The 21,730-nt window shown below is 58.2% G+C and overlaps 1 protein-coding gene across 1 annotated transcript in view; it reads left to right on the top strand.

The window, feature by feature from the left end:
• LOC140396634 (cytospin-A-like) overlaps nt 1-11,103 on the top strand; it is a 74,012-nt gene extending 62,909 nt beyond the window's left edge. Inside the window, exons 5-7 of the mRNA XM_072485427.1 lie at nt 6,237-6,353; nt 7,867-7,926; nt 10,235-11,103. Of these exons, the coding sequence (XP_072341528.1) occupies nt 6,237-6,353; nt 7,867-7,926; nt 10,235-10,321 (264 nt within the window). The 3' untranslated portion in view covers nt 10,322-11,103. The remainder of the gene's footprint in view (nt 1-6,236; nt 6,354-7,866; nt 7,927-10,234) is intronic.
• The last annotated feature ends 10,627 nt before the right edge of the window (nt 11,104-21,730 follow it).

The following is a 21,730-nucleotide window of genomic DNA, read 5'->3' as shown; positions in this document are numbered from 1 at the left end:
CCAGTGCCTATTACCCCCCCCCCCCCAGTGCCTATTACCCACACATTCCAGTGCCGATTACCCACACCCCCCGGTGCCTATTACCAAGGCCCCACAGTGCCTATTACCCAGGCCACCCAGTGCCTATTACCCACACACCCACAGTGCCTATTGCCCAGACCCCCAGTGCCTATTACCCAGGCCCCCCAGTGCCTATTACCCACACCCCCCAGTGCCTATTACCCACATCCCCAATGCCTATTACCCACACCCCCCAGTGCCTATTACCCACACCCCCCAGTGCCTATTACCCACACCCCCCAGTGCCTATTACCCACACCCCCAATGCCTAGTGCCCAGACCCCAGTGCCTATTACCCACACACCCACAATGCCTATTACCCACAACCCCCAGTGCCTATTACCCACACCCCCCAGTGCCTATTACCCAGGTCCCCCAGTGCCTATTACCCACACACCCACAATGTCTATTACCCACACCCCCCAGTGCCTATTACCCACACCCCCAATGCCTATTGCCCAGACCCCCCAGTGCCTATTACCCAGGCCCCCCAGTGCCGATTACCCACACCCCCCAGTGCCTATTACCCAGGCCCCCCAGTGCCTATTACCCACACACTCCCAGTGCCTATTACCCACACCCCCCCAGTGCCTATTACCCACACCCCCCATTGCCTATTACCCGCACCCCCCAGTGCCGATTACCCACACCCCCCAGTGCCTATTACCCAGGCCGCCCAGTGCCTATTATCCACACCCCCCAGTGACTAATACCCACACCCCCCAATGCCTATTACCACACCCCCCAGTGCCTATTACCCACACCCCCCAGTGCCTATTACCCATACTCCAGTGCCTATTACCCACACCCCCCAGTGCCTATTACCCACACCCCCCAGTGCCTATTACCCAGGCCCCCCAGTGCCTATTACCCACACCCTCCAGTGCCTAATACCCACACCCCCCAATGCCTATTACCCACACCCCCCAGTGCCTATTACCCACACACCCCAGTGCCTATTAGTCACACCCCCCAGTGTCTATTACCCATACTCCAGTGCCTATTATCCACACCCCCCAGTGCCTATTACCCACACCCCCCAGTGCCTATTACCCACACCCCCCAGTGCCTATTACCCAGGCCCGCCAGTGCCTATTACCCAGGCCCCCCAGTGCCTATTACCCACACCCCCCAGTGCTTATTACCCAGGCCTCCCAGTGCCTATTACCCACACACCCCGGTGCCTATTACCCAGGCCCCCCAGTGCCTATTACCCACACCCCCCAGTGCCTATTGCCTAGACCCCCCCGTGCCTATTACCCAGGCCCCCCAGTGCCTATTACCCACACCCCCCAGTGCCTATTACCCACACCCCCCAGTGCCTTTTACCCACACCCCCCAGTGCCTATTACCCACACCCCCAGTGCCTATTACCCAGCTCCCCCAGTGCCTATTACCCACACCCCCCAGTGCCTATTACCCACATGCCCCAGTGCCTAATATCCAGACCCCCGAGTGCCTATTACCCACACCCCATAGTGCCTATTGCCCACACCACCCAGTGCCCATTACCCACACACCCCAGTGCCAATTACCCACACCCCCCCAGTGCCTATTACCCACATATTCCAGTGCCTATTACCCACACCCCCCAGTGCCTATTACCCACACCCCCCAGTGCCTATTACCCACACCCCCCAGTGCCTATTACCCACACACCCACAGTGCCTATTACCCAGGCCCCCCAGTGCCTATTACCCAGGCCCCCCAGTGCCTATTACCCACACCCCCCAGTGCCTATTACCCCCCCCCCCCAGTGCCTATTACCCACACCCCCCAGTTCCTATTGCCCAGACCCCCCACTGCCTATTACCCAGGCCCCCCAGTGCCTATTACCCACACCCCCCAGTGCCTATTGCCCAGACCCCCCAGTGCCTATTACCCATGCCCCCCAGTGCCTATTACCCACACCCCCCAGTGCCTATTACCCACACCCCCCAGTGCCTATTACCCACACCCACCAATGCCTATTACCCAGGCCCCCCAGTGCCTATTACCCACACCCCCCAGTGCCTATTACCCAGGCCCCCCAGTGCCCATTACCCACACATTCCAGTGCCTATTACCCACACACCCCAGTGCCTATTGCCCAGACCCCCCAGTGCCTATTACCCACACACCCCAGTGCCTATTACACAGGCCCCCAGTGCCTATTACCCACACCCCCCAGTGCCTATTACCCACACACCCACAGTGCCTATTACACAGGCCCCCAGTGGCCATTACCCACACCCCCCAGAGCCTATTACCCACACCTCCCAGTGCCTATTACCCACACCCCCCAGTGCCTATTACCACACACCCCAGTGCCTATTACCCCCCCCCCAGTGCCTATTACCCACACATTCCAGTGCCGATTACCCACACCCCCCCAGTGCCTATTACCAAGGCCCCACAGTGCCTATTACCCAGGCCACCCAGTGCCTATTACCCACACACCCACAGTGCCTATTGCCCAGACCCCCAGTGCCTATTACCCAGGCCCCCCAGTGCCTATTACCCACACCCCCCCAGTGCCTATTACCCACACCCCCAATGCCTATTACCCACACCCCCCAGTGCCTATTACCCACACCCCCCAGTGCCTATTACCCACACCCCCCAGTGCCTATTACCCACACCCCCAATGCCTAGTGCCCAGACCCCAGTGCCTATTACCCACACACCCACAATGCCTATTACCCACAACCCCCAGTGCCTATTACCCACACCCCCCAGTGCCTATTCTCCAGGTCCCCCAGTGCCTATTACCCACACACCCACAATGTCTATTACCCACACCCCCCAGTGCCTATTACCCACACCCCCAATGCCTATTGCCCAGACCCCCCAGTGCCTATTACCCAGGCCCCCCAGTGCCGATTACCCACACCCCCCAGTGCCTATTACCCAGGCCCCCCAGTGCCTATTACCCACACACTCCCAGTGCCTATTACCCACACCCCCCCAGTGCCTATTACCCACACCCCCCAGTGCCTATTACCCGCACCCCCCAGTGCCGATTACCCACACCTCCCAGTGCCTATTACCCAGGCCGCCCAGTGCCTATTATCCACACCCCCCAGTGACTAATACCCACACCCCCCAATGCCTATTACCACACCCCCCAGTGCCTATTACCCACACCCCCCAGTGCCTATTACCCATACTCCAGTGCCTATTACCCACACCCCCCAGTGCCTATTACCCACACCCCCCAGTGCCTATTACCCACACCCCCCAGTGCCTATTACCCACACACCCCCAGTGCCTATTACCCAGGCCCCCCAGTGCCTATTACCCAGGCCCCCCAGTGCCTATTACCCACACCCCCCAGTGCCTATTACCCAGGCCCCCCAGTGCCTATTACCCACACATCCCAGTGCCTATTACGCAGGCTCCCCAGTGCCTATTACCCACACCCCCCAGTGCCTATTGCCCAGACCCCCAGTGCCTATTACCCAGGCCCCCCAGTGCCTATTACCCACACCCCCTAGTGCCTATTACCCACACCCCCCAGTGCCTATTACCCACACCCCCAGTGCCTATTATCCACACCCCCCAGTGCCTATTACCCAGGCCCCCCAGTGCCTATTACCCACACCCTCCAGTGCCTAATACCCACACCCCCCAATGCCTATTACCCACACCCCCCAGTGCCTATTACCCACACACCCCAATGCCTATTAGCCACACCCCACAGTGTCTATTACCCATACTCCAGTGCATATTACGTACACCCCCCAGTGCCTATTACCCACACCTCCCAGTGCCTATTACCCACACCCCCCAGTGCCTATTACCCACACACCCCAGTGCCTATTACCCAGGCCCGCCATTGCCTATTACCCAGGCCCCCAGTGCCTATTACCCACACCCCCCAGTGCCTATTACCCAGGCCTCCCAGTGCCTATTACCCACACACCACAGTGCCTATTACCCACGCCCCCCAGTGCCTATTACCCACACCCCCCAGTGCCTATTACCCACACCCCCCTGTGCCTATTACCCACACCCCCAGTGCCTATTACCCACACCCCCCAGTGCCTATTACCCACACCCCCCAGTGTCTATTACCCACACGCCCCAGTGCCTATTACCCACACCCCCCAGTGCCTATTACCCACACCCCACAGTGTCGATTGCCCACACCACCCAGTGCCCATTACCCACACCCCCCAGTGCCTATTACCCACACCCCCCAGTGCCTATTACCCACATATTCCAGTGCCTATTACCCACACCCCCCAGTGCCTATTACCCAGCACACCCAGTGCCTATTACCTACACCCCCAGTGCCTATTACCCAGGCCCCCAGTGCCTATTACCTAGGCCCATCAGTGCCTATTACCCACACCCCCCAGTGCCTATTACCCACACCCCCCAGTGCCTATTACCCACACACCCCCAGTGCCTATTACCCAGGCCCCCCAGTGCCTATTACCCAGGCCCCCAGTGCCTATTACCCACACCCCCAGTGCGTATTACCCAGGCCCCCCAGTGCCTATTACCCACACACCCCAGTGCCTATTACCCAGGCCCCCCAGTGCCTATTACCCACACCCCCAGTGCCTATTGCCCAGACCCCGCAGTGCCTATTACCCAGGCCCACCAGTGCCTATTACCCACACCCCCCAGTGCCTATTACCCACACCCCCCAGTGCCTATTACCCACACCCCCCAGTGCCTATTACCCACACCCCCCAGTGCCTATTACCCAGGCCCCCCAGTGCGAATTACCCACACCCCCCAGTGCCTATTACCCACACCCCCCAGTGCCTATTACCCACACCCCAGTGCCTATTATCCACACCCCCCAGTGCAGATTACTCAGGCCCCCCTGTGCCTATTACCCACACACCCCAGTGCCTATTAACCACACCCCCAGTGCCTAATACCCATACCCCCCAGTGCCTTTAACCCACACCCCCCAGTGCCTACTATCCACAGACCCCAGTGCCTATTAACCCCTCACAGTGCCTTTTACCAACACATTCCAGTGCCTATTACAAACAGCCCCCAGTGCCTATTACCCACAGCCCCCAGTGCCTATTACCCACAGCCCCCAGTGCCTATTACCCACACCTCCCAGTGCCTATTACCCACATCCTCCAGTGCCTATTACCCACACACCCCAGTGCCGATTACCCAGGCCCCCCAGTGCCTATTACCCACACCCCCCAGTGCCTATTACCCACACACCCCAGTGCCTATTACCCACACCCCCACTGCCGATTACCCACACCCCCACTGCCGATTACCCACACCCCCCAGTGCCTATTACCCCCCCCCAATGCCTATTACCCAGTCCCCCAAGTGCCTATTACACACACCCCCCTGTGCCTATGACCCAGACCCCCCAGTGCCTATTACCCACACCACCCAGTGCCTATTACCCTCACCCCCCAGTGCCTATTACCCACACCCCCCAGTGCCGATTACCCATGCCCCCCAGTGCCCATTACCCACACCCCCCTGTGCCTATTATCCACACCCCCCAATGCCTATTACCCACACACCCCCAGTGCCTATTACCCACACCCCCCAGTGCCTATTACCCACACCCCCCAGTGCCTATTACCCACACCCCCACTGCCGATTACCCACACCCCCAGTGCCGATTACCCACACCCCCAGTGCCTATTACCCACACCCACCAGTGCCTATTACCCACACCCCCCAGTGCCTATTACCCACACCCCCCAGTGCCTATTACCCACACCCCCCAGTGCCTATTACCCACACCCCCCAGTGCCTATTGCCCACACCTCCCTGTCCCTATTACCCACACCCCCCAGTGCCGATTACCCATGCCCCCCAGTGCCCATTACCCACACCCCCCTGTGCCTATTATCCACACCCCCCAATGCCTATTGCCCACACCACCCAGTGCCTATTACCCACACCCCCCAGTGCCTATTGCCCACACCCCCCAGTGCCGATTACCCACACCCCCCAGTGCCGATTACCCAGGCCCCCCAGTGCCTATTACCCAGGCCCCCCAGTGCCTATTACCCAGGCCCCCCAGTGCCTATTACCCATGCCCTCCAGTGCCTATTACCCAGACCCCCCAGTGCCTATTACCCACACCCCCCAGTGCCTATTACCCAGACCCCTGCTCCCCACCCTCCCCAGTGGTTTTTGCCCAGGCCCTGCGTAAACTCCGCAACTGACTCATCCTCTAATTGTCTTTCCAGAACATTGAGATCACCAACTTCAGCAGCAGTTGGAGTGACGGCCTGGCCTTCTGTGCCCTGCTCCACACCTACCTCCCGGATCAAATCCCTTACCAGGAGCTCCACGCAAGGCGCAAGGTGAGAACTCACAGCTAACAGCAGCTGAGCATTCTCTTCCTGTATCAAGAAAACCCGTTCTCATGCTGCGTTATCCAATGTTACGCACACAGTGTGGTGTGATAGGTCGACACAAGGAGGATAGTCCCAGGCTGCAATCTCGGCCAGGGCTCAGTTGGCTAATCTCACACACACAGTTTGTTACTTACAGGCCCACAGGATAGTCCCAGGACGAAATCTCGGCCCAGGCTGGGTTAGCAAATCTTGCACAGAGTGCGGTACCAACAGGCACACACAATCAGGATAGTCCCAGGCTGCAGTCTCGGCCTAATGTTGAATTAGCCAATCTTGCACACACAGTGCAGCACTGGCCGGCTGACATAATCAGGATAGTCCCAGGCAGTGGCGTATTGGTATTGCTACTGGACTAGTAACCAGGGACCCAGGGTAATGATCTGGGGACCCAAGTTCGAATCCCACCAGGGCAGTTGTTGGAATTTAAATTCAACTTAAAAATCTGGAATTAAAAGTCTAATGATGCCCATGAAACTATTGTTGATTGTCATAAAAACTCATCTGGTTCTTTAATGTCCTTTAGGAAGGAAATCTGCCATCCTTACCCGGTCTGGCCTACATGTGACTCCAGACCCACAGCAATGTGGTTGACTCTTAAATGCCCTCAGGGATTGGCAGTAAATGCTGGGCACAGCCAACGACGCCCACATTCCATGAGCGAATAAAATCAAAAGGCTGCAACCTGACCAAATGCTGAGTTAGCCAACCTCACACAAACATTGCTGTACCAACAGGCCCACACAAGCAGGATAGCCCCAGGCTGCAATCTTGGCCTAGTGTTGAGCTGGCCAACCTCACATGCACAGTTTGGTACTGACAGTCACACAAGAGAGTCCCAGGCTGTAATCCTGGTGTACCAGTGGGTCCACACAGTCAGGATAGTCCCAGGCTGCAATCATGTCAGAGTGCCACGTTAACCATTCTCACACACACAGTGCGGTACTGACAGACCCACACAAACCGGATACTCCCAGGCTGCAATCTCGGCCTAGTGCTGACTTAGCCAATCTCACACACAGTACAGTATTGACAGGCCTACAGGATAGTCCGAGGCTGCAATTTCGGCCTAGTTCTGAGTTAGCCTTTCTCACACACAGTGCGGTACTGGTCGGCCCACACAATCAGTATACGCCCAGGCTGCAATCTCGGCCTAGTGCTGGGTTAGCCAATCTGACACACACAGTGCGGTACTGCACACAGGCAGGGGTGGGAGGTCTCTTACCTACAAGCCCAGTTGGCTGGTCTCGCGCCTGGTTTGTGTACAGGAGGCCTCACCGGTCCGTGACAGAACCAGCAATATATTTTGTCTCTCTCTCTCTGAAGAACCCTATCTGGTTTGAATTCAGTCCCGCACCCAGCAGGTGGCAGCGAGAAAATGTTCCACTCCCGCCGTTAGACGAGGAGCTCACATCCTGTCCCAACTGACATTCGCTTGTTTTTACACAACCACATTTCGCAGGAAAGAAATCTAAGGCTGGCTTTCAACGTGCTGCGGAGCGTGGGAATTAAAACTACCATGGTGAGTATCCAGGCAGAAAATCACTCTCACACTCACCCAGGACAGGTACAGCACGGGGTTAGATACAGAGTAAAGCTCCCTCCACGCAGTCCCCATCAAACACTCCCAGCACAGGTACTGCACGGGGTTAGATACAGAGTAAAGCTCCGTCAACACTGTCCCCATCAAACACTCCCAGGACAGGTACAGCACGGGGTTAGATACAGAGTAAAGCTCCCTATACACTGTCCCCATCAAACTCTCCCAGGACAGGTACAGCACGGAGTTAGATACAGAGTAAAGCTCCCTCTACACTGTCCCCATCAATCACTCCCAGGACAGGTACAGCACGGGGTTAGATACAGAGTAAAGCTCCCTCTATACTGTCCTCATCAAACACTCCCAGGACAGGTACAGCACGGGTTAGATACAGAGTAAAGCTCCCTCTACACTGTCCCCATCAAACACTCCCAGGACAGGTACAGCACGGGGTTAGATACAGAGTAAATCTCCCTCTACACTGTCTCCATCAAACACTCCCAGGACAGGTACAGCACGGGGTTAGATACAGAGTAAAGCTCCCTCTATACTGTCCTCATCAAACACTCCCAGGACAGGTACAGCACGGGTTAGATACAGAGTAAAGCTCCCTCTACACTGTCCCCATCAAACACTCCCAGGACAGGTACAGCACGGGGTTAGATACAGAGTAAATCTCCCTCTACACTGTCTCCATCAAACACTCCCAGGACAGGTACAGCACGGGGTTAGATACAGAGTAAAGCTCCCTCTACACTGTCCCCATCAAATATTCCCAGGACAGGTCCAGCACGGGGTTAGATACAGAGTAAAGCTCCCTCTGTACTGTCCTCATCAAACACTCCCAGGACAGGTACAGCACGGGGTTAGATACAGAGTAAAGCTCCCTATACACTGTCCCCATCAAACTCTCCCAGGACAGGTACAGCACGGAGTTAGATACAGAGTAAAGCTCCCTCTACACTGTCCCCATCAATCACTCCCAGGACAGGTACAGCACGGGGTTAGATACAGAGTAAAGCTCCCTCTATACTGTCCTCATCAAACACTCCCAGGACAGGTACAGCACGGGTTAGATACAGAGTAAAGCTCCCTCTACACTGTCCCCATCAAACACTCCCAGGACAGGTACAGCACGGGGTTAGATACAGAGTAAATCTCCCTCTACACTGTCTCCATCAAACACTCCCAGGACAGGTACAGCACGGGGTTAGATACAGAGTAAAGCTCCCTCTACACTGTCCCCATCAAATATTCCCAGGACAGGTACAGCACGGGGTTAGATACAGAGTAAAGCTCCCTCTGTACTGTCCTCATCAAACACTCCCAGGACAGGTACAGCACGGGGTTAGATATAGAGTAAAGCTCCCTCTACACTGTCCCCATCAAACACTCCCAGGACAGGTACAACACGGGGTTAGATACAGAGTAAAGCTCCCTCTACACTGTCCCCATCATACACTCCCAGGACAGGTACAACACGGGGTTAGATACAGAGTAAAGCTCCCTCTACACTGTCCCCATCATACACTCCCAGGACAGGTACAACACGGGGTTAGATACAGAGTAAAGCTCCCTCTACACTGTCCCCATCAAACACTCCCAGGACAGGTACAGCACGGGGTTAGATACAGAGTAAAGCTCCCTCTGCACTGTCCCCATCATACACTCCCATGACAGGTACAGCACGGGTTAGATACAGAGTAAAGCTCCCTCTACACTGTCCCCATCAAACACTCCCAGGACAGGTACAGCACGGGGTTAGATACAGAGTAAAGCTCCCTCTACACTGTCCCCATCAAACACTCCCAGGACAGGTACAGCACGGGGTTAGATACAGAGTAAAGCTCCCTCTACACTGTCCCCATCAAACACTCCCAGGACAGGTACAGCACGGGGTTAGATACAGAGTAAAGCTCCCTCTACACTGTCCCCATCAAACACTCCCAGGACAGGTACAGCACGGGGTTAGATACAGAGTAAAGCTCCCTCTACACTGTCCTGAACAAACGGACTGAGGGAGTGCGAGAGTTCAAGGTGCAGGGGGTGGAGGGTTGGACTCTGCTGGAGATTGAGCCGGGGGTGCGGGAGGGGGTTAAATGTTTGAATACTAATCCCCTCTGTATTTCTGTCTCTTTCTCTCCATCGGTATTTCTCTCCCTTGCTCTCTCTCTCTCTCTCTCTGTCTCTCTCTCTGTTTCCCTCTTTCTATTTCTCTCTGTCGCTCTCTCTTTCTCTGTTCCCTCCCCTCTTTCTCTTTCTCTCTCTCTCTCTCTCTGGAATTTTGCAGGATCTGGAAGCTTTGATGAGAGGGGATTGTCACTGGCAGGATGTGCTGTTCCTGGTGGAGTCCGTTTACAATCACTTCGAAACCTGACCCCTCGGGCGATTCCCAGCGAAGATCCCACTCCCCCACCATCCCCGACACCAGATGCAAACCAGGCTCGGGAGAGGAGGGAGGGGTTACTGATCATAGCGGGACCTTTCCTGAACTCTGTCTGCACACAGTGATCATCGTGTCCTCCCTCAGGCAGCAGTGTCGAGGTCCATCTCTCTCTCTAGAGAGAGAGAGAGAGAGAGGGAGTGAGAGGGAGAGATACGGAGGACAGCTACGTAGACCAAGGCTCCCACCGACATTCCCAGGATGCTTCAGCCCCCGAGTCAGATCTCCCCACACCGCGTGGCATCCCTGGAACAGTTGCCCTCACCCCAGGGTTCCTGATCCTGTATCCCGTAATGATGATCAAACGATCCCCACCCCCCCCCCCCCACCCCCCGCCCCCCAGCCTGGAATTCCAAAACACAGCTGAAGCTCAGGATGAAATAGATTTGCTTGGATCAACGACGCCTTCACAGTCTTCGCTTCTAACCTGCAACAACTGGGACCCCAGCGCACCACCGATATCCTTGCCAAGCCGTCGCTCTTCCACCCTGGCGTACGTGACACGATAAGACCTTTCATGGAAGGCCCCGGGCATGACATCACGCGGACGGAACGTTTGGCACGCGATCCAATCTCGGTTCCACTTTTGACTCTGAGCGGAACACACATGCATGCGCGCACAGCTCTGCTTCTCTGTCCACCAGCTCTCTGACGATGTATAAACGGGCTTGTTGCCCAACATCAATAAATACGCCCACAACATGCTCAGTAAATAATTCACCAGTGATTGGTGACGTTACATCATTGAACAAAGGAAAAATGTGGCAGCGATATTGCGGGCAGAAAGATTCGACACAGAGCTGAAAAATAACCACAAGGTCAGCTCCTTATTGTGTTGAGAGAAGGATAAATATTGCCCCTTGGCCTTGAGAAGCAACTACCCCCCTCTGATCCCGCACAATGCCGGCCTGCAGCTCTGTGAGCGTAAGTGTCCTCAATCAATCTGGGAGGGCAGGTGGGAGGCTGGTAATGCTTCCCCTGCATTACTTCACATTCGACAGTGCGGCACTCCCTCAGTACTGACCCTCTGACAGTGCGGCACTCCCTCAGTAGTGGCCCTCTGACAGTGCGGCGCTCCCTCAGTACTGACCCTCTGACAGTGCGGCGCTCCCTCAGTACTGACCCTCTGACAGTGCGGCGCTCCCTCAGTACTGACCCTCTGACAGTGCGGCACTCCCTCAGTACTGACCCTCTGACAGTGCGGCGCTCCCTCAGTACTGACCCTCTGACAGTGCGGCGCTCCCTCAGTACTGACCCTCTGACAGTGCGGCGCTCCCTCAGTACTGACCCTCTGACAGTGCAGCACTCCCTCAGTACTGACCCTCTGACAGTGCAGCACTCCCTCAGTACTGACCCTCTGACAGTGTGGCACTCCCTCAGTACTGATCCTCTGTCAGAGGGTCAGTGCTGCGGGAGAGCCGCACTGTCGGAGAGTCAGTGCTGAGGGAGCTCCCCACTGTCGGAGAGTCAGTACTGAGTGAGTGCCGCACTGTCAGAGGGTCAGTACTGACGGAGCGCCGCACTGTCAGAGGGTCAGTACTGAGGGAGTGCCGCACTGTCGGAGAGTCAGTGCTGAGGGAGCTCCCCACTGTCGGAGAGTCAGTACTGAGTGAGTGCCGCACTGTCAGAGGGTCAGTACTGACGGAGCGCCGCACTGTCAGAGGGTCAGTACTGAGGGAGTGCCGCACTGTCAGTGGGTCAGTACTGAGGGAGTGCCGCACTGTCAGTGGGTCAGTACTGAGGGAGCGCCGCACTGTCAGAGGGTCAGTACTGAGGGAGTGCCGCACTGTCAGTGGGTCAGTACTGAGGGAGTGCCGCACTGTCAGAGGATCAGTGCTGCGTGAGAGCCGCACTGTCGGAGAGTCAGTGCTGAGGGAGCTCCCCACTTTCGGAGAATTAGTACTGAGGGAGTGCCGCACTGTCAGAGGGTCAGTGCTGAGGGAGTGCCGCACTGTCAGAGGGTCTGTACTGAGGGAGTGCCGCACTATCAGAGGGTCAGTACTGAGGGAGTGCCGCACTGTCAGAGGGTCAGTACTGAGGGAGTGCCGCAGTGTCAGAGGGTCAGTACTGAGGGAGTGCCGCACTGTCAGAGGGTCAGTACTGAGGGAGTGCCGCACTGTCAGAGGGTCAGTACTGAGGGAGTGCCGCACTGTCAGAGGGTCAGTACTGAGGGAGTGCCGCACTGTCAGAGGGTCAGTACTGAGGGAGTGCCGCACTGTCAGAGGGTCAGTACTGAGGGAGTGCCGCAGTGTCAGAGGGTCAGTACTGAGGGAGTGCCGCACTGTCAGAGGGTCAGTACTGAGGGAGTGCCGCACTGTCAGAGGGTCAGTACTGAGGGAGTGCCGCACTGTCAGAGGGTCAGTACTGAGGGAGTGCCTCACTGTCAGACGGTCAGTACTGAGGGAGCGCCGCACTGTCGGAGGGTCAGGACTGAGGGAGTGCCTCACTGTCAGACGGTCAGTACTGAGGGAGCGCCGCACTGTCAGAGGGTCAGTACTGAGGGAGTGCTGCACTGTCAGACGGTCAGTACTGAGGGAGTGCCGCACTGTCAGACGGTCAGTACTGAGGGAGCGCCGCACTGTCAGAGGGTCAGTACTGAGGGAGTGCCGCACAGTCAGAGGGTCAGTACTGAGGGAGCGCCGCACAGTCAGAGGGTCAGTACTGAGGGAGTGCCGCACTGTCAGAGGGTCAGTACTGAGGGTGTGTCGCACTGTCAGGGGGTCAGTACTGAGGGAGTGCGGCACTGTCAGAGGGTCAGTACTGAGGGAGCGCCGCACTGTTGGAGGGTCAGTACTGAGGGAGTGCTACACTGTCAGAGGGTCAGTACTGAGGGAGTGCCGCACTGTCAGAGGGTCAGTACTGAGGGAGTGCCGCACTGTCAGAGGGTCAGTACTGAGGGAGCGCCGCACTGTCAGAGGGTCAGTACTGAGGGAGCGCCGCACTGTCAGAGGGAGCACCGCACTGTCAGAGGGTCAGTACTGAGGGAGCGCCGCACTGTCAGAGGGTCAGTACTGAGGGAGCGCCGCACTGTCAGAGGGAGCACCGCACTGTCAGAGGGTCAGTACTGAGGGAGCACCGCACTGTCAGAGGGTCAGTACTGAGGGAGCACCGCACTGTCAGAGGGTCAGTACTGAGGGAGCACCGCACTGTCAGAGGGTCAGTACTGAGGGAGCGCCGCACTGTCAGAGGGAGCACCGCACTGTCAGAGGGTCAGTACTGAGGGAGCACCGCACTGTCAGAGGGTCAGTACTGAGGGAGCACCGCACTGTCAGAGGGTCAGTACTGAGGGAGTGCCGCACTGTCAGTATAAGGGAGTGTCGCCGGAGGGACTGAGATTGCTGTCGGCTGTCCTGATGCTGAACCCATCCCTGATAAAGAAATGGGTCGACCTGCTGACTGGTGAGGCTGTTTCCCCTGGCACCCTGCTGCGGGCAGTGCCATGCTGGCAACGTCTGCGTCGCTGGCGGGTATCTGTGAGGCATAACGAGCGATCGGAATGAGCCGCCACCGTAGCAGGTGTTTGGTTGTGTTGTTACAGACTACTCAGTCGAGGTCGGATAGAGCGACGGGGCCGCTGGTTCTGTGGGAGTTGCCGATTCTGTGTCCCAGCAAATCCTCGCGGACGGGGACAATGATGAGCCGTGGCGATCAGCTGTCAGTCCTTCTGACGACACCGAGGGTGGGGGGGACACAGGAGGCAGAGCAGCGCGTGGGGCCACGCATCTCCAGTGCAGGGTGAGTGACACGGCACAGCGGGATCCCACACACACACACGGGGGGCCGATTGCCGGCAGGAGCCGCTGGTTCCTGTTCCACACCGCGCTGGGGGCCGTCTGCAGAGCTGCAGTCGAGATGGACGGCTGCCAAGGGAGAGGATAAGTGGCCCAGAGGAGAGTCCGGGAATGCGAGAGATGGCGAGAAGCAGGAAGTGACATTCATCACAGGCTTGGCAGTATGGTTCGCTCCAGGGATTTGTGACTCGATAAATTATCCTGCAGCCCACTGATTTCATTCCGATCCGCGTCTCAGATTGACCACCAGGAAACGGTGCAATCCTGTCAACCTGTAGGAATAAGGGAACGCCGCACTGTCAGAGGGTCAGTACTGAGGGAGTGCTGCACTGTCAGAGGGTCAGTGCTGAGGGAGTGCCGCACTGTCAGAGGGTCAGTACTGAGGGAGCGCCGCACTGTCAGAGGGTCAGTACTGAGGGAGTGCCGCACTGTCAGAGCGTCAGTACTGAGGGAGCGCGCACTGTCAGAGGGTCAGGACTGAGGGAGCGTCGCACTGTCAGAGGGTCAGGACTGAGGGAGCGCCGCACTGTCGGAGGGTCAGTGCTGAGGGAGTGCCGCACTGTCAGAGGGTCAGTACTGAGAGAGCGCCGCACTGTCAGAGGGTCAGTACTGAGAGAGTGACGCACTGTCAGAGGGTCAGTACTGAGGGAGTGCCGCACTGTCAGAGAGTCAGTGCTGAGGGAGTGCCGCACTGTCAGAGAGTCAGTACTGAGGGAGTGCCGCACTGTCAGAGGGTCAGTACTGAGGGAGCACCGCACTGTCAGAGGGTCAGTACTGAGGGAGCGCTGCACAGTCAGAGGGTCAGTACTGAGGGAGCGCCGCACTGTCAGAGGGTCAGTACTGAGGGAGTGCTGCACTGTCAGAGGGTCAGTACTGAGGGAGCGCCGCACTGTCAGAGGGTCAGTACTGAGGGAGCGCCGCATTGTCAGAGGGTCAGTACTGAGGGAGCGCTACACAGTCAGAGGGTCAGTACTGAGGGAGCGCCGCACTGTCAGAGGGTCAGTACTGAGGGAGTGCCGCACTGTCAGAGGGTCAGTACTGAGGGAGTGCCGCACTGTCGGAGGGTAAGTACTGAGGGAATACCGCACTGTCGGAGGGTCAGTACTGAGTGAGCGTCGCACTGTCGGAGGGTCAGTACTGAGGGAGTGCCGCACTGTCGGAGGGTCGGTACTGAGGGAGCGCCGCACTGTGAGAGGGTCGGTACTGAGGGAGTGCCGCACTGTGAGAGGGTCAGTACTGAGGGAGTGCTGCACGTTCGGAGGGTCAGCGCTGAGGGAGTGCTGCACTGTCAGAGGGTCAGTACTGAGGGAGTGCTGCACTGTCAGAGGGTCAGTACTGAGGGAGTGCTGCACTGTCAGAGGGTCAGAACTGAGGGAGTGCCGCACTGTGGGAGGGTCAGTAATGAGGGAGTGCCGCACTGTCAGAGGGTCAGTAATGAGGGAGTGCCACGCTGTAGGCGGGTCAGTATTGAGGGAGTGCCGCACTGTCAGAGGGTCAGTACTGAGGGAGTGGCGCACTGTCAGAGGGTCAGTACTGAGGGAGCGCCGCACTGCCAGAGGGTCAGTACTGAGGGAGCGCTGCACAGTCATGGGGTCAGTACTGAGGGAGTGCCGCACTGTCAGAGGGTCAGTACTGAGGGAGTGCCGCACTGTCAGAGGGTCAGTACTGAGGGAGCACCGCACTGTCAGAGGGTCAGTACTGAGGGAGCGCCGCACTGTCAGAGGGTCAGTACTGAGGGAGCGCTGCACAGTCAGAAGGTCAGTACTGTGGGAGTGTCGCACTGTCGGAGGGTCAGTAATGAGGGAGCACCGCACTGTCAGAGGGTCAGTACTGAGGGAGCGCCGCACTGTCAGAGGGTCAGTACTGAGGGAGCGCCGCACATTCAGAGGGTCAGTACTGAGGGAGCGCCGCACTGTCAGAGGGTCAGTACTGAGGGAGTGCCGCACTGTCGGAGGGTCAGTACTGAGGGAGCGTCGCACTGTCGGAGGGTCAGTACTGAGGGAGTGCCGCACTGTCGGAGGGTCAGTACTGAGGGAGTGCCGCACTGTCGGAGGGTCAGTACTGAGGGGGCGTCGCACTGTCGGAGGGTCAGTACTGAGGGAGTGCCGCACTGTCGGAGAGTCAGTACTGAGGGAGTGCCGCACTGTGAGAGGGTCAGTACTGAGGGAGTGCTGCACTGTCAGAGGGTCAGTACTGAGGGAGCGCCGCACTGTCAGAGGGTCAGGACTGAGGGAGCGCCGCATTGTCAGAGGGTCAGTACTGAGGGAGGGCCGCACTGTCAGAGGGTCAGTACTGAGGGAGTGCTGCACTGTTAGAGGGTCAGTACTGAGGGAGCGCCGCACTGTCAGAGGGTCAGGACTGAGGGAGCGCCGCATTGTCAGAGGGTCAGTACTGAGGGAGCGCCGCACTGTCAGAGGGTCAGGACTGAGGGAGCGCCGCATTGTCAGAGGGTCAGTACTGAGGGAGGGCCGCACTGTCAGAGGGTCAGTACTGAGGGAGTGCTGCACTGTCAGAGGGTCAGTACTGAGTGAGCCCCGCACTGTCAGAGGGTCAGTACTGAGGGAGCACCGCACTGTCAGAGGGTCAGTACTGAGGGAGTGCCGCACTGTCAGAGGGTCAGTACTGAGGGAGTGCAGCACTGTCAGAGGGTCAGTACTGAGGGAGTGCCGCACTGTCGGAGGGTAAGTACTGAGGGAATACCGCACTGTCGGAGGGTCAGTACTGAGGGAGTGCCGCACTGTCAGAGGGTCAGTACTGAGGGAGTGCTGCACGTTCGGAGGGTCAGTGCTGAGGGAGTGCCACACTGTCAGAGGGTCAGTACTGAGGGAGTGCCGCACTGTCAGAGGGTCAGTACTGAGGGAGTGCCGCACTGTCAGAGGGTCAGTACTGAGGGAGTGCCGCACTGTCAGAGGGTCAGTACTGAGGGAGCGCTGCACTGTCAGAGGGTCAGTACTGAGGGAGTGCTGCACTGTCAGAGGGTCAGTACTGAGGGAGTGCTGCACTGTCAGAGGGTCAGTACTGAGGGAGTGCATACTGCCAGAGGGTCAGTACTGAGGGAGTGCGCACTGTCAGAGGGTCAGTACTGAGGGAGCGCTGCACTGTCAGAGGGTCAGAACTGAGGGAGTGCCGCACTGTCGGAGGGTCTGTAATGAGGGAGTGCCGCACTGTCAGAGGGTCAGTAATGAGGGAGTGCCGCACTGTCAGAGGGTCAGTGCTGAGGGAGTGCCGCACTGTCAGAGGGTCAGTACTGAGGGAGTGCCGCACTGTCGGAGGGTCAGTACTGAGGGCGTGCCGCACTGTTAGACGGACAGTACTGGGGGAGCGGCGCACTGTCAGAGGGTCAGTACTGAGGGAGTGCTGCACTGTCAGAGGGTCAGTACTGAGGGAGTGCCGCACTGTCAGAGGGTCAGTACTGAGGGAGCGCCGCACTGTGAGAGGGTCAGTACTGAGGGAGTGCCATCCTGTCAGAGGGTCAGTACTGAGGGGGTGCCGCACTGTCGAGGGTCAGTACTGAGGGAGTGCTGCACTGTCAGAGGGTCAGTGATGGGGGAGCGCTGCACTGTCAGAGTCAGTACTGATGGAGCGCCGCACTGTCGGAGGGTCAGTACTGCGGGAGTGCCGCACTGTCAGAGGGTCAGTACTGAGGGACCGCCGCACTGTCGGAGGGTCAGTACTGAGGGAGCTCCGTACCGTCAGAGGGTCAGTACTGAGGGAGCGCCGCACTGTGAGAGGGTCAGTACTGAGGGAGTGCCACACTGTCAGAGGGTCAGTGCTGAGGGAGCGCTGCACTGTCAGAGGGTCAGTATTGAGAGAGCGCCGCACTGTCAGAGGGTCAGTACTGAGGGAGTGCCGCACTGTCGGAGGGTCAGTACTGAGGAAGTGCCGCACTGTCGGAGGGTAAGTAATGAGGGAGTGCCATACTGTCAGAGGGTCAGTACTGAGGGAGTGCCGCGCTGTCGGAGGGTCAGGATTGAGGGTGTGCCGCACTGTCGGAGGGTCAGTACTGAGGGAGTGCCGCACTGACACAGGGTCAGTGCTGAGGGAGTGCCGCACTGTCAGAGGGTCAGTACTGAGGGAGCGCTGCACTGTCAGTGGGTCAGTACTCAGGGAGTGCTGCACTGTCAGATGGTCAGTACTGAGGGAGTGCCGCACTGCCGGAGGGTCAGTACGGAGGGAGTGCCGCACTGTCGTAGGGTCAGTACTGAGGGAGTGCAGCACTGTCGGAGGGTCAGTACTGAGGGAGCGCCACACTGTCGGAGGGTCATTGCTGAGGGAGCGCCGCACTGTCAGAGGGTCAGTACTCAGGGAGCACCGCACTGTCAGAGGGTCAGTACTGAGGGAGCTCCGCACTGTCGGACGGTCAGTGCTGAGGGAGTGCTGCACTGTCAGAGAGTCTGTACTGAGGGACCGCCGCAGTGTCAGAGGGTCAGTACTGAGGGAGTGCCGCACTGTCGGATGGTCAGTGCTGAGGGAGCGCTATACTGTCGGAGGGTCAGTACTGAGGGAGTGCCGCACTTTCAGAGGGTCAGTACTGAGTGAGCTCCGCACTGTCAGAGGGTCAGTACTGAGGCAGTGCCGCACTGTCAGAGAGTCATTACTGAGGGACTTCCGCACTGTCGGGGGATCAGTACAGAGGGAGTGCCTCACTGTCAGAGGGACAGTACTGAGGGAGCGTCGCACTGTCAGAGGGTTAGTACTGAGGGAGCTCCGCACTGTCGGAGGGTCAGTGCTGAGGGAGTGCTGCACTGTCAGAGAGTCAGTACTGAGGGAATACCGCACTGTCGGAGGGTCAGTATTGAGAGAGTGCCGCACTGTCGGAGGGTCAGAATTGAGGGAGCGCCGCACTTTCAGAGGGTCAGTACTGAGGGAGCTCCGCACTGTCGGAGGATCAGTTCTGAGGGAGCTCCTGACTTTCAGAGAGTCAATACTGAGGGAGCGCCGCACTGTCAGAAGGTCAGTGCTGCGGGAGAGCCGCACTGTACGAGAGTCAGTTCTGATTGAGCTCCGCACTGCTGGAGGGTCAGGTCTGAGGGAGCGCTGCACTGTCGGAGAGTCAGTACTGAGGGAGCGCCGCACTGTCAGAGGGTCAGTAATGACGGAGCTCCGCACAGTCGGAGGGTCAGTACTGAGGGAGTCCCGCACTGTCAGAGGGTCAGTACTGAGGGAGAGCCGCACTCTCAGAGGGTCAGTACTAAGGGAGTACCGCACTGTCAGAGGGTCAGTACTGTGGGAGAGCGCACTGTCAGAGGGTCAGTACTGAGGGAGTTCCGCACTGTCGGAGGGTCAGTACTGAGGGAGAGCCGCACTGTCAGAGGATCAGCACTGAGGGAGTGCCGCACAGTCAGAGGGTCAGTCCTGATGGACTGCCGGACTGTCCGAGGGTCAGTTCTGAGGGAGAGCCGCACTCTCAGAGGGTCAGTACTGAGGGAGTGCCGCACTGTCAGAGGGTCAGTACTGAGGGAGTGCCGCACTGTCAGAGGGTCAGTGCTGAGGGAGCGCCGCACAGCCAGAGAGTCACTCCTGATGGAGTGCCGCACTGTCAGAGGGTCAGTACTGAGGGAGTGCCGCACTGTCAGAGGGTCAGAACTGAGGGAGCCCCGCACAGTCGGAGGATCAGTCCTGATGGAGTGCCGGGCTGTCGGAGGGTGAGTGCTGAGGGAGTGCCGCACTGTCAGAGGGTCAGCACTGAACGAGAGTTGCACTGTTGGAGGGTCAGTGCAGAGGGAGTGCCGCACTGTCAGAGGGTCAGTACTGAGGGAGTGCTGCACTGTCAGAGGGTCAGTACTCAGGGAGCGCTGCACTGTCAGAGGGTCAGCACTGAGGGAGTACCGCACTGTCAGAGGATCAGTGCTGAGGGAGTGCCTCACTGTCAGAGGGTCAGTACTGAGGGAGCGCCGCACTGTCAGAGGTTCAGTACTGAGGGAGTGCTGCATTGTTGGAGAGTCAGTGCTGAGGGAGCTCCCCACTGTCGGAGAGTCAGTACAGAGGGAGCGCCGCACTGTCAGAGGGTCAATACTGAGGGAGCGCCGCACTGTCAGAGGGTCAGTACTGAGGGAGTGCCGCACTGTCAGAGTGTCAGGACTGAACAAGATTTGCACTGTTGGAGGTCAGTGTTGAGGGAGTGCCGCACTGTCAGAGGGTCAGTGCTGAGGGAGTGCTGCACTGTCAGAGGATCAGTGCTGAGGGAGTGCTGCATTGTTGGAGAGTCAGTGCTGAGGGAGCTCCCCACTGTCGGAGAGTCAGTACAGAGGGAGCGCCGCACTGTCAGAGGGTCAATACTGAGGGAGCGCCGCACTGTCAGAGGTTCAGTACTGAGGGAGTGCTGCATTGTTGGAGAGTCAGTGCTGAGGGAGCTCCCCACTGTCGGAGAGTCAGTACAGAGGGAGCGCCGCACTGTCAGAGGGTCAATACTGAGGGAGCGCCGCACTGTCAGAGGGTCAGTACTGTGGGAGTGCCGCACTGTCAGAGTGTCAGGACTGAACAAGATTTGCACTGTTGGAGGTCAGTGTTGAGGGAGTGCCGCACTGTCAGAGGGTCAGTGCTGAGGGAGTGCTGCACTGTCAGAGGGTCAGTACTGAGGGAGTGCTGCACTGTCAGAGGGTCAGTGCTGCGGGAGAGCCGCACTGTCGGAGAGTCAGTACTGAGGGAGTGCTGCACTGTCAGTGGGTCAGTACTGAGGGAGCGCTGCACTGTCAGAGAGTCAGTACTGAGGGAGTGCCGCACTGTCAGAGGGTCAGTACTGAGGGAGTGCCGCACTGTCAGAGGGTCAGTACTGAGTGAGTGCCGCACTGTCATAGAGTCAGTACTGAGGGAGTGCCGCACTGTCAGAGGGTCAGTGCTGCGGGAGAGCTGCACTGTCAGAGGGTCAGTACTGAGGGAGCACCGCACGATCAGAGGATCAGTGCTGATGGAGTGCCGCACTGTCAGATTGTCAGGGCTGAACAAGATTTGCACTGTTGGAGGGTCAATACTGTGAGAGCGCCGCACTGTCACAGAGTCAGTACTGAGGGAGCGCTGCACTGTCAAAGGGTCAGTACTGAGGGAGTGCCGCACTGTCGGAGGGTCAGTACTGAGGGAGCGCCGCACTGTCAGAGTGTCAGTACTGAGGGAGCTCCACACTGTCGGAGGATCAGTTCTGAGGGAGCGCCTCACTTTCAGAGAGTCAATACTGAGGGAGCGCCGCACTGTCAGGTCAGTACTGAACGAGAGCCGCACTGTTGGAGGGTCAATACTGAGAGATCGCCGCACCGTCGGACAGTCAGTACTGCGGGAGAGCCGCACTGTACGAGGGTCAGTTCTGATGGAGCTCCGCACTGCTGGAGGGTCAGGTCTGAGGGAGCGCTGCACTGTCGGAGAGTCAGTACTGAGGGAGCGCCGCACTGTCAGAGGGTCAGTACTGAGGGAGAGCCGCACTCTCAGAGGGTCAGTACTGAGGGAGTTCCGCACTGTCGGAGGGTCAGTACTGAGGGAGCGCCGCACAGTCAGAGGGTCAGTACTGAGGGAGTGCCGCCATCTCAGAGGGTCGGTACTGAGGGAGCACCGCGCTGTCAGA

Source organism: Scyliorhinus torazame, chromosome 19 (genome assembly GCF_047496885.1).
Source record: "Scyliorhinus torazame isolate Kashiwa2021f chromosome 19, sScyTor2.1, whole genome shotgun sequence".
In the NCBI taxonomy this organism is placed as follows: Eukaryota; Metazoa; Chordata; class Chondrichthyes; order Carcharhiniformes; family Scyliorhinidae; genus Scyliorhinus; species Scyliorhinus torazame.
The sequence above is the reverse complement of the archived record's forward strand: the minus strand, read 5'-3'. Positions and strand labels throughout refer to the sequence as shown.